This window comes from Eubalaena glacialis, chromosome 18 (genome assembly GCF_028564815.1).
Source record: "Eubalaena glacialis isolate mEubGla1 chromosome 18, mEubGla1.1.hap2.+ XY, whole genome shotgun sequence".
In the NCBI taxonomy this organism is placed as follows: domain Eukaryota; kingdom Metazoa; phylum Chordata; class Mammalia; order Artiodactyla; family Balaenidae; genus Eubalaena; species Eubalaena glacialis.
Window position 1 is genome coordinate 53,455,023 of NC_083733.1, and position 11,926 is coordinate 53,466,948.

Sequence of the window (11,926 nt, forward strand, 5' to 3'; positions counted from 1 at the left end):
CCCCAAGGGCCGGGCTTGGGCCAGGGGTAAGGAGGAGCAGGTCAGACCCAGGAGGTCCCAGCTCAGCGTGGGGAGCTGAGAGCTGGACCCAGCGTGGGGGTAAGACTCTTCGGCTCTTCCTACCCTGGTAACTGACCTTCCAGTCCCTTCCTTCTTTGAGTAGACATCCCCCTCTCAGTGACGTCAGGGGTCGCTGCTGAGGAGTGTGCGAGAGTGTGTGAGAGGGACTGGGAGAGTGCCGATATCTGTGTGCACACATATGTGCGAAGTGCTTGTGAGTGTGTGAGCATGCGTGTGGGCCTGGGGAAAGTGAGAGTGAGCTGTGATCTGTGGAAGTTTGTGCAGTGTGTGAGTGTGTAGATATCTAAGGTGTTAAGTGTGCCTGGCAATCTGAGTGGGTAGGAGTGACAGGTAGGGTCCGAGGCCACAAGCACTGAGCCCAGTGTGGGAACACTTTGGCAAGGGCCTTGTGAGTTCTAGTTCACGTAGCTTCCCTCTATCTCTTTCTGTCTCTTCTTGCCTTCTGGGTGTCTCGGTCTCTCTCCCTCCCTCAGTCCATCTCGATTTATTTTCCTATCTCTCTCCATCGCTTTGAGACTCTCCCTCTCTGACTCAGTGCCTTTCTCCCCCTCTCTCTCTCCATTAGGTGGTTACACGTCAGCCAGCCTTTAACTCTGTCACTGTCTGTGCCTGTATGTTTCTCTGTTTTTCACTTTCTGTCACTGTCCTCAACTCTCTCTCTCCCCCACCCCATACTCTGTCTCTCACACACACCAGGAGCTCAATGAATATGTGTTCTCAGTCAGCCTTTGACTGTGTGCCTTTCTTTCATTTGTTTCTTCATCTCTGAGTCCTCCTGATTGTCACATCTTTGGATTTTATAACCATATGCTGCTTGGCCTGCCCTCCCCACTCCAGTGTGCGCATACACACCCACATGGGATAAGCTTCTTCTGCCCGCTTATCTCCTGCAGGAATTGGAACTGCTCGTTTTCTCTCTCTCTCCCCACTATGACCCCCATCTGGTCCTCATCCAGAAACAAGATGAGGCATCTGGCCTGAGGCCCCACACCTCCATCCTTGATGCTCCCTCTGGTCTTTCTTCTTCCCTCCCATTACTGACTCCTTGCCCTCCTCCCACGTTCCCTCTCCCAACGCCCCCATGCCTCCTGGGGAATGGGCTGGATGCAGAGCTGGAGGTTCTCTCATAGGGCTGTCACCAGATGGTGTCCCTCGGGGCCAGGGCATAGAGCTGTCCATTGCTGAGACCTTTAATTAGCACAAACCTTCCACCCTCCACCTTGGATGTTTTCCTTCTCTGGATGCTCCTGGGACCTCAACCTCTCCATCTTTCCATGCCTGTGGCCCCAGAGAGCCAGAAAGGGGAAGTGATGTCAGGTGTCTGGAAAAACAGCCTTACTACCTGACTTCCACCCCAAGACTCAGGAGTCCTGGACCCAAGCTCATCCTGTTTCAAAATCCAGGGGCTGGATCCCCAAAACAAAAGCCAAGAGTTCTAGAAGTCTGGGTCCCCAGGATCTACCCTCTCAGACTCAGGAGTCCAGGCCCCTTCTTCCCAAGGACCTGGGAGTTCAGGCCTCCAATCCTTCCCACCCCACCCCTCCATGCACACACAGGACTTAGGGCAGATGTTCACTGTCTGTTGATTTTCAAATCCTCCTGGGCCTGAGTGGGGGTGGGAGAGAGATTGGTGGTTAAATCCACTGACTCTAAGATTTAAGACCAGATTTTCTGACCCCAGGTCATCCTTTCCCAACTGCACTCTGCTGCAGGCAGGGGACCTAGTTGAGTCCCCAACTCCTCAGAAACTCGGAGTTCAGGCCATTAGCTTCTCAGTCCTCAGAGGTCTGAACCCCTAGTCTTAGAATCCTGGGGATCCATGCCCCTGCTATTTAGGGACACAAGAATCTGAGCTCAGGAACAATGGAGTGTGGAGCCCCAGTCCCTACAGGCTCAAGAATGTCAGACCCAGGGTCCCAGGCCCCCAGTCCCCGCTCTGTCGGCTCAGGGTCCCTCCCACCTGCCCGGCCAGCTGCGCAGCGCACCGCGGACCGGCAGCGTGGGAACGCCCCAGCTGGGCGGCATGTAGCCGTCAGGACAAGCTGCGTGGTTCCCAGCCTCCCCGCCTGACTCAGCCCGGACACCGCCGCCTCCCAGCCGTCGCCCGGCAACCACGGCCGAGTGGGGCGAGGGGGTGGTCCGAGTGGGGCGAGGGGGTGGTCCCGGACCGCAGGGTCCTGGGAAAGGAGGGGCTGGGGGCCTGGATTCCTGGATCTTAGGACGTGCTATGGTTTGCAGCGGTGACAAGGCAGGCAGAGGGATATTTTGAGAAGGGGCTTGGAGTTGGGGAGAGCTGAACCCCCCACTTCTCGGGGGGGTCCAAGCTGCCCCCCAGGCAAACACGGTGCCCTCTTCCTGACCCACCAGGCCCAGAGGAGCCCCGGGCCCCGCTTCTCCGGGGCGCGGAAACTAGGGAGTCCCCAGGGGTTCCCATTTATAGCTCTGTTTCCACTCAGCGCGGTCCCTCCAGGACCTGGGCTGAGCAAGTTTCTTCCACTCCCTCCCCTCCCTCCTCCTCACCCCCAGCCATCCCCCAACCCCGGCAGGGTGCAGGTGTCCAACCCAGCCGGTACCCCCTCCTTCAACCCAGGTGTTCCAGCTCCCAGACTGAAAGGGCGCTGGGGTGTCCTCCCGCTGGGGGCCCGGCCCTGCGTGCCCCCATTCATCCGCGTCTGGGCCGCGGGAGTTTCTCAGTGGGAAGAGGGCGGGTCTCCCAGAAGGCGGGCCGGGGCGGGGCGAGTGAGATCAGGCCCTCCAGGGTCTCTCCGAGACCGAGCGCGCGGAACCGGCCTGCATTTCAGAGCCGCGGAGCTTGCGGCGGAGCAGACTAGGAGAACTCCGGGCCAGAGGCAGGGGGTGCTTCTAGCCTGGAGCGAAGAGTTGGGAGCGAAGGGGACTCCAGGCTAGAGTGGTGGGAGGTGTGCTGCCGAGGAAGGAGCTGGCAAGGAAGCCAGTGCAACAGCAAGTCTGCTGGATCTTGGGGGACACACACTCAGGATGCTGGTCCCCGCACTCCTTGTCCTCTTCTTCTGCCTCAGAGGGCGTGCAGGTATCGCGAGGGGCAGGGGCAGATAAACATAAGAGAGGGTTGTTTGCCAGTTGTCGCTTTACTGTGGTAGGTGGGGCTGAGGGTTCAGACTCCTAGATCTGAGGGAGGAGAACTCTGGGACCCTGGGCTTCTGGATCTGAGGGCAGAGGGGATTGGGGACTGAACCCCCTCCTGAGTGAGGGAACTCTTGAATGTGCTAAGCTCTGCTCTGCTCCTCCACCCCATTCTCCTAGGCCTGTCACCCCACTTCCTGCAACAGCCAGAAGACCTGGTAGTACTGCTGGGGGACGAGGCCCGTCTGCCCTGTGCCCTGGGCGCATACTGGGGGCTGGTTCAGTGGACTAAGGATGGGCTGGCTCTAGGGGGCGAAAGAGACCTGCCAGGTGAGGCTGTTCTGTCTATTCAGGGAGGGGCTGCCTCCAGGGTGAGGGTGTTGGGCTTGGGCTATAACTGAAGTTTCTATTTTGACGTTTTCAAGTTTGGGAAATGAATGGGCTCAAGGAAACATTTGGGAGTTCAGAATTTTCACCTTCTTCGTTGGAGGTGACCCATAGGGTTTGGGAATTTTAATTTTTATTGTAAAATATTGCATAAGTGCAGAAAGGCTCATAAAGCATAAATGGAAGATTTGCCAAATAATTCTAAAATAGACAGCCATGTAACGACTACCCAGGTCCATTGCCAGCTCCCCAGAAGCCCTCCTTATTCCCTTCCCCTGGAATAGCCTACTCCCTCCTCACCCAGAGGTAGTATCTAATCTGACTTTTATGGCAATTGTTTTCTTGCTTTTATTTTTTTCCTGAACTTGTCACACACACACACACACCCCACCCCACCCCCACCACAAGTTTGCAGTGACTCTGGATTGGGAGAGGATTAGTGTCTCTCTGGCCCAGCACCCACTTTTGGTAGAGTCTTTCTGGTGTGGGATGTCTGGGGATAGAGGCCTGGGGCCAAGAACTCAGAACCATGGTGTGACTGCCTTTTTTTCCCCTGACTCCAGGGTGGTCCCGGTACTGGATATCAGGGAATGCAGCCAGTGGCCAGCACGACCTCCACATTAGGCCCATAGAGCTAGAGGATCAAGCATCCTACGAATGTCAAGCTACAGAAGCAGGCCTCCGCTCTCGACGAGCCCAACTGCACGTGCTGGGTGAGGACCCAGCCCACTTGTCCCTGGGGAGCCCAGGGGGACCGCCAGTGCTAGCTGGGAATATGAGAGTCCGGGGAGAACGGAGGAGTAGTCGGTCAGAGCTGGGAAGATCAGGGTCTCTGGGCCCAGGATCCAGCTCTGACCCCAGATCCACCCTACAGTGCCTCCGGAACCCCCCCAGGTGCTGGGTGGCCCCTCTGTGTCTCTGGTTGCTGGGGTTCCTGCGAATGTGACCTGTCGGAGCCGTGGGGATGCCCGCCCCACCCCTGAGCTGCTGTGGTTCCGAGATGGGGTCCGGCTAGACGGGGCCACCTTCCGCCAGGTCAGGCCCAAATCTCTGTGCCAGCCCTTGCTCATTCAGGGAAATTTGGGGGTCCACTCAGACCACAGGCTCATCCAAAGGAGAAAAGGGCATGGGAGGGCAGGGATTCAAGGCTTGGGATCCTTGGTACGTACTTAAGTATAAGGGCTCTAGGGCTAGACTACCTAGGTTCAAATCCTGGCTCAGCCACTCGTTAGTTGATCTTAACCTCTCCGTCCCTCAGTTTACTTATCTGTACGATGGAGTTAATAGTAGTATGCACCTCTAGGATAGTTGTGAGGATTAAATAAAGTAATATTTATAAATGCCTAGAAGAGTGCCTGACATAAAGTAAGTACTACCTAAGGGTAGATGAAATCATCATTATTATTCATAACCTACAGACCCTGTTGAAGGAAGGAACCATTGGATCAGTGGAGAGCATCTTATCTTTGACCCCTTCCAGCCACGATGATGGAGCCATCTTGGTTTGCCGGGCTCGGAGCCAGGCCCTGCCCGCGGGGAAGGACACAGCTATCACACTGAGCCTGCAGTGTGAGTGCAGTTGGATGCTGGGCCTTGAGCCTGAGGTCCTTGGGGAAAGAGGGAGCTGGGGCCTGGACTTCAAGGTATGAGAAAGGAGAGGGCTGTGGACCTTGGGTCCCTGGGGGAATTGGGTACTGGAAGCCTAGACTCCTAGCTGAAAGGGAAGAGGGGACTGGGGACTCAGACTCCTGGGGTGGAGGACCTGAGAATTGGACTACTAGGTCATCAGTGGAGGTGTTGCATGTCCTTGCCCACCGCTGACCATTGACTCACCTCTACAGACCCCCCAGTGGTGACTCTGTCTGCAGAACCACAGACAGTGCAGGAGGGAGAGAAGGTCACTTTCCTATGCCAGGCCACAGCCCAGCCTCCTGTCACCGGCTATAGGTGAGGACGCAGATCATTTCTCCCCAGCCGGGAGAACAGGCTTGGGGAGGGCTGGGGCTAGGACGTGAATAGGTGTGCTTCGGGAGCAAGGACAACACAGCCCACCACCTTCGCAGGTGGGCAAAGGGGGGCTCCCCTGTGCTTGGGGCCCGCGGGCCAATGTTGGAGGTAGTGGCGGACGCTTCATTCCTGACTGCGCCGGTGTCCTGCGAGGTCAGCAACGCAGTGGGTAGCGCCAACCGCAGCACAGCGCTGGATGTGCGATGTGAGCAGGGGCGGCGCCGTGGGTGTGGCCAAAGTGGGGTGAGAGAAATGGGACTGGGGCTACGGTGAGGCGCGGCTCTGACGGACTGCGGGAGGTGGTGGGGCCGAAGTAGGATTTAGGGGGGATTTGGCTGTGCTGGATAAGTACCAAAGTGGAGTAGGGGCGGGGCGAGGGCGGGGCCGGGGCTTGTGAGCCGGACGTATGAGCTCAGTTGTGAACTGGGGGCTTAAACCCAATGGCCCTTGGGAGTGTCGTTTCTGAGTGGCTGATCCCAAGTCAGAAGTTGCATCCCTCCCTGGTCATGTGACCCCTCCTCTGTCTCCTCCAGTCGGGCCGATTCTGCAGGCAAAGCCGAAACCCTTATCCGTGGACGTAGGGGAAGACGCCTCCTTCAGCTGTGTCTGGCGCGGGAATCCGCTTCCACGCGTAACCTGGACCCGCCGCGGGGACGCGCAGGTGAGGCCAGACCTGGGGCTTGTGGCCATGGCTGGCAGTACGTGGGGCTTTCTCCCATGGTCGTGCCCCTGACGCCCCTTCCCTATCCCAGGTGCTGGCCTCCGGGCCCACGCTGCGTCTTCTCGCGGTGGGGCCCGAGGATGCAGGCGACTACGTGTGCAGAGCCGAGCCGGGGCTCTCGGGCCTGGGGGGCGGCTCTGCGGAAGCTAGGTTGACTGTGAACGGTGAGAAAGCGGTGCTTCCTAGTGGACCTGGCATGTCCTGGGATAAGAAGTGGGCAGAGGGGGCGAGGGCTAATGGGAGTGGGCGTGGCCTTGAGAAGGGGAGCTTAACTGACGGCTGGGGCCCTTGGATTGAAGCGGGACCTAGGGAAGGCAAGCCTCAGAGGGGTTCGAAGTTTGTTGAGAGGCATGGCCTAGTTGGTTGGGGTTAGTGGGGAGTGCCCAGGCCTGGCCTCGCCTGCCTGAGAACAGGCCTTGGGGGGGGGGACGGGGCCTCTCCTCTGATTGGTCCACAATCTCCAAACCAGCTCCCCCAGTGGTGACCGCCCTGCATTCTGCGCCCGCCTTCCTGAGGGGCCCCGCTCGCCTCCAGTGTCTAGTCTTCGCCTCCCCCGCCCCAGAAGCCGTGGTAAGGAAAGTCCCCACTCTCATGACCCGTCCAGCGGTGATCCCAGCCTTCCTAGCCGGACTCCCAAAACTGCTGTGATTACCTGTGACTTTCCCGACACCTTGACCTCCTCTTCCCGCCCTCCTTCGTCTCCTCAGTGACCTTCCTCTGTTGTGCCCCCAGGTCTGGTCTTGGGATGAGGGCTTCCTGACAGCGGGGTCGCGGGGTCGGTTCCTGGTGGAGACATTCCCAGCCCCAGAGGGCCGCGGGGGACAGGGTCCAGGCCTGATCTCTGTGCTGCACATTTCGGGGACCCAGGAGTCCGACTTTAGCCGGGGCTTCAACTGCACTGCCCGGAACCGGTTGGGCGAAGGAGGCACCCAGGTCAGCCTGGGACGTAGAGGTGAGACCCTGGGCCCAAAGACCCCAAATCTGAATATTTCAAGCCCCCAAAATGCCACAACCCCCAAACAGAGGATCCTCAAGTGCAGAGACCCCCAAACCTTGGGAGCCTCAAAACTATGAGTCCGTTGAATCCTGAGCTCCCCAAACAATAATTTCCCTCAAATCCGGAATCCTAAACTGAGAGACCCCTCACACTTAGGGGCTCCAAAGAAAGCAACCTCCAAATATAGGCAAAGTAAAAATACGCTCAAAGTCTAAGACTCCCTAAAGCCAGGGAGTTTAAACTTGTGAAACCTCAAGTTCATGAGTCCTTAAACCCAGGGACCCCAAGCTAGGGGACTGCAAAACTTGGAATCCCCAAACTTGGTGACCTTTGAACCCAGAGATTCCCTACAAAAGCCCCAAGCCCTGTTCCCCAGTTCCTGCTCAGCCTCCTCAGGAACTCCTCTTCTTCCCACAGACTTGCTGCCCACTGTGCGGATTGTGGCTGGAGTGGCCGCTGTGGCCATGACTCTCCTTATGGTCATCACTGGGGTGGCCCTGTGCTGCTGGCGCCATGGCAAGGGTCAGTACCTGAGCCCCACCCCAGGCCCATACACAGGCCCTGCCCACTGACTGGCCTGGCCTTGGGACCTGGTCCCAGTCCTGCCTCTCTAGACCCTCACTGGCCTTGGCTCACATTCAGGACCTGATTCCCTGCTCAAGCTCTAACACCATCTCCTCAGGGTCACACACCCCTTACTCTCCTAGGCCAGGGTTCTCTCCCAGTCTCCCGACCTGATTTGCCCCAGTCCTCCCTCTTCCTGCTCACTGATCTCCACAGACCGTGACCCAGCCCCATCATTTACCTCTGCCCCCACCCCCAATGTCCCTGGCCTCAGCCTCTTTCTCCAAGCAAAAGAATCTGGTGCGAATCCCAGGGAGTAGCAACGGCTCCAGTTCGAGGGGTCCTGAGGAGGAGACAGGCAGCAGCAAGGACCAGGTAGGATGCCAGGGTCCCCAGACCTGACGGTACCTCAAGACCCAAATAGTAACCCAGTCCCAGTTGTGATCCCAGTTGCAACTGGGCGCCCCAAACTCAAATAGAGCCGTAGTCCCAACAGTGATCCCCAGATCCAAATATCCTCCAACTCCAAATACACCCCTGACCCAATTATTCCCTAGACCCAATATGTCCCTAGGGCTCCTTGTTGTCCTGAGTCCAGACCCCAGCTCTCAGGTGCCCTTGGTCCCTCCTGCCTGGCCTCAGATGTTCAACTGAGGGTCTCTGGGGTCTGGCACTGGGGCCAGAGGATCCTCTACACTCCCTTTCACTGAGCACCTTACCCCAGGGCCCCATCATGCACACAGACCACAGTGACCTGGCTCTGGATGAGGAGGGAGCTGTGGAGACCAAGGTGAGTGTTGGGAATAGAGGGGTTCCCTTCACTGTATCTCCAACTCTCTCTCCACGTATTTTTTTTTTTTTTTTTTTTTTTTTTTTTTGGCTGCGTTGGGTCTTCGTTGTTGCACGTGGGCTTCCTCTAGTTGTGGCGAGTAGGGGCTACTCTTCCTTGCGGTGCGTGGGCTTCTCATTGTGGTGACTTCTCTTGTTGCAGAGCATGGGCTCTAGGCGCGCTGGCTTCAGTAGTTGTGGCATGCGGGCTCAGTAGTTGTGGCTCTAGAGCGCAGCCTCAGTAGTTGTGGCACACGGGCTTAGTTGCTCCGTGGCATGTGGGATCTTCCCAGACCAGGGCTCGAACCCGTGTCCGCTGCATTGGCAGGTGGATTCTTAACCACTGCGCCACCAGAGAAGTCCCTCTCTCCACTTCTGTTCCCTCCTTTTTCATTCTGTTGCCCCCAGAGCTGGCATCTAACCCCCTCCACCCACTTCTTGCTGCCTCCTGGGCTGTCTCACCCACCTCCAGTCTCAGTTTGTTTATCTGCTGACTATGCCCACATATCTGCCCCAGCCTTGGCCTCCATCTTGAGCCCCAGATCAAGGTTCAGTCTGCTTGTGCTTTCCCCATCACAGTCATGTTTCAGGCCTCCTAGATGCCTCTCCCTGGTTGCTTCACCCAGGCCCCTTCTACCTACCAGGTTCCACACTGGCCTCACATTTCCCCAAACTTGTACATCCTTTAGGGTCCCCTCTCTTTTAGGCCCCACTGACCCCAGTCCCCAATCCAGAGCCCTTCTCTCTCTTCTCTGTACCTAGCACATGCTATTCTCTTGGCCCGAAACACTCCTACCTTTCTTCACATACCTACCTAATTCTCTCCATCATTCCCCTGGTCTCAACTCAAACATTTCTGGTTCCAGAAAGCTCATGCTTCCCTCCTCGCAGCCCTGATCATTCTGTCTGTGTTTCACCTGTCATAGCCATGACCACTGTGAGCTAGGCTTCCCCATGACAGCTGAAGATTCCCCCATCACTGTCCCAGTCACTCCCTGAACTTCCTCCATCACAACCCTGACCTTCTTGGCTCTATCTAGTGATTCATCATTTCTCCTTTGGCCTGGATCTCCATGAGGACAGGGCTAGGTCTATCCTAGTGAGAGATGTCTAGGCATGCAGCATAGGGCATGACACAGAATCAAAGCCTCAGGGTTGTTGGGCAAACGAATGAATGAATGTCTTGATCTCCATTTCTCTCTCTTGTTCCCTCTGCATCTCCTTCCATACCACCACCCCTCAGCAGGCCTATATCCTTCTGTCTCTGTCTTTCTCTGCCCATCTCCTTCTGTCCCTTCATCTCTTGTCACTGTTTTTCTGTGTCACTTTGTCCTTCTACCAGTCTATATGTCTCTGGGTCTCTGACTACTCCTGTTTCTATCTTTTCGTCTCCCCCTAGGTCTGGCTCTATCTCAGTGTGTCTCTCCATCCGTGACCCTCACCCTGCTGTACCCTTACATACCTTACCAAGTCCCATTTTGTCCCCTCAGGACCCAACCAATGGTTACTACAAGGTCCGAGGAGTCAGTGTGAGCCTGAGCCTTGGAGAAGCCCCTGGAGGAGGTCTCTTCCTACCGCCCTCCTCCCCTTTTGGACCTCCAGGAACCCCTACTTTCTATGATTTCAAACCACATCTGGGCATTGTGCCCCCCTGCAGATTATATAGAGCCCAGGCAGGTTATCTCACCACACCCCATCCTCGAGCTTTTACCAGCTACATCAAACCCACATCCTTTGGACCCCCAGATCTGGCCCCCAGCACTCCCCCCTTCCCATATGCTGCCTTCCCCACACCCAGCCACCCACGTCTTCAGACTCATGTGTGACATCTCTCCAACTGAAGAGTCCTGGGATCTTCAACTTGCCATAATGGATTGTCCTGATTTCTGAGGAACCAGAACAAGTTGGCGACCTTACTCTTCCAAAATTGAACATTGAGGGGAGGGAAAGATCGTTACAATTGTCTGGGTCATTGATATACAGTCAGCTCAGCCAAAGGGGATGCCCCAAGTGGGAGCAAGAAGGCCACTGTGCCTACCTCTTCCCCTGTGTAAAAGAGATTCAAGATGGCACATGGACCCTTTGCAGAGGGATGGGGGGACAGGGAGTTAGGGGCAGAGAAGGAAGTTGTTTCCAAACACTGAAAGAAGATAGTTCAAGATGACCACCTGCATTGAGAAGAAAGGCAACATAAGGCAGATGAAGATGGAGGACCTTTCCTGGCTCTCCCCAAGGGGCACTTTGCTTCACCCATGGAATTGCAGCCAAAATGGCCATTCACTCCCTGGGAATCCAAGATGGTCACTATCTTGATTTTTTCTACCTTTCTTAAAGGCTCTGGAAGAACTGGACCCAAGGAGTAAGGATAGAATGAGAGCTGTTGTGGGGTTGGGGGGGTGAGGGGGTGGTGTTGGAATCTGAGAATGAGAATATTTATGTTTAATAAAAAAAGTTGTGAAGTGAATGTCTTAGAGAGTCTCCTGGCATTATTACTGTCTATCAAAGAAGGGGTCCATCGAAGCTGCCCCAAGGCCCTTCTTCTTACCCTAGACTATGAAGTGGCTGTAGAAAAAACCATGAGCCACCCCCCAGCCCTTTGCTACCCATTGAGCACTCTAGGCTCTTTTAAGATACATCTACACAAACATACATGCACAGATGCACACACATGACAGGACTGCCCCAGTCAGCTTGGGGAAGACAATTCTACACTGCATTTTGAGGAGACAAAGAAGTGAGCCCTGAAGGGGAGGGGGCGAAGGAGAGGCTAGGGGTGGGAAAATAGAAATGCCCTGATCCTTACAGCAAGGATGGGGGTCAACTCTTATCTTGAGGTGCTGGCTACCTGACTCAGCTCATCCTTAAAGAAAGGGTCTGGGGGCTTTGGTTCATGAATCCTTGTTCTAGGAGTTAAAGGTCTAGATGACTGGGGGTCCTGGGAAGCAGAGCAGAAGGCCTGGACTCGTGGGTCGTAGGGAGAAAGGGCTGAGGGCTTGGTCTCTGGTCCTGAGAGAGAAGGTACCTGGGACCCAGACTCCTGGATCTGAGGGAGAAGGGGACTGGGTCTCAAGTGCTATGTTCTTGATTGGGGAAACTTTGGAGGCCTGTATTCCTGGGACCTCAAGAGAGGATTTGGGGGTGGGGGCCGCTCTCCAATGCTTGCATCCCTAGAAGAGAAGGGAGATGATTTGTGACTATCTGGGTCCGAGGGAGGGGAAAACTGGTGGTGAGAGTCTTGA

General features: G+C 56.1%; 1 protein-coding gene across 2 annotated transcripts; it reads left to right on the forward strand.

Annotated features, from left to right (window-relative positions):
- Positions 1–2,738: 2,738 nt before the first annotated feature.
- Positions 2,739–11,058, forward strand: KIRREL2 (kirre like nephrin family adhesion molecule 2). Of its 2 annotated transcripts, XM_061174055.1 has the most exons (15): positions 2,739–3,130; positions 3,364–3,513; positions 4,134–4,283; positions 4,445–4,605; positions 4,989–5,139; positions 5,412–5,517; positions 5,634–5,782; positions 6,111–6,238; positions 6,330–6,462; positions 6,768–6,868; positions 7,031–7,250; positions 7,713–7,817; positions 8,134–8,234; positions 8,584–8,649; positions 10,178–11,058. In XM_061174055.1, the coding sequence occupies exons 1-15, from the start codon at positions 3,079–3,081 to the stop codon at positions 10,511–10,513; spliced, it is 2,109 nt and encodes a 702-aa protein (XP_061030038.1). In that variant the 5' UTR covers positions 2,739–3,078; the 3' UTR covers positions 10,514–11,058. The 2 variants fall into 2 exon arrangements, with proteins under 2 accessions (XP_061030038.1, XP_061030039.1); XM_061174056.1 differs by lacking the exon at positions 8,584–8,649.
- Positions 11,059–11,926: the final 868 nt, after the last annotated feature.

Bases quoted from the DNA above. Each gene is read 5' to 3' on its own strand.
- KIRREL2 (XM_061174055.1), top strand. From the start codon at position 3,079: ATGCTGGTCCCCGCACTCCTTGTCCTCTTCTTCTGCCTCAGAGGGCGT. The intron at 5,518-5,633 runs GTGAGGACGCAG...CCACCTTCGCAG, and splicing joins CCTCCTGTCACCGGCTATAG to GTGGGCAAAGGGGGGCTCCC. The intron at 8,235-8,583 runs GTAGGATGCCAG...ACCTTACCCCAG, and splicing joins CAGGCAGCAGCAAGGACCAG to GGCCCCATCATGCACACAGA.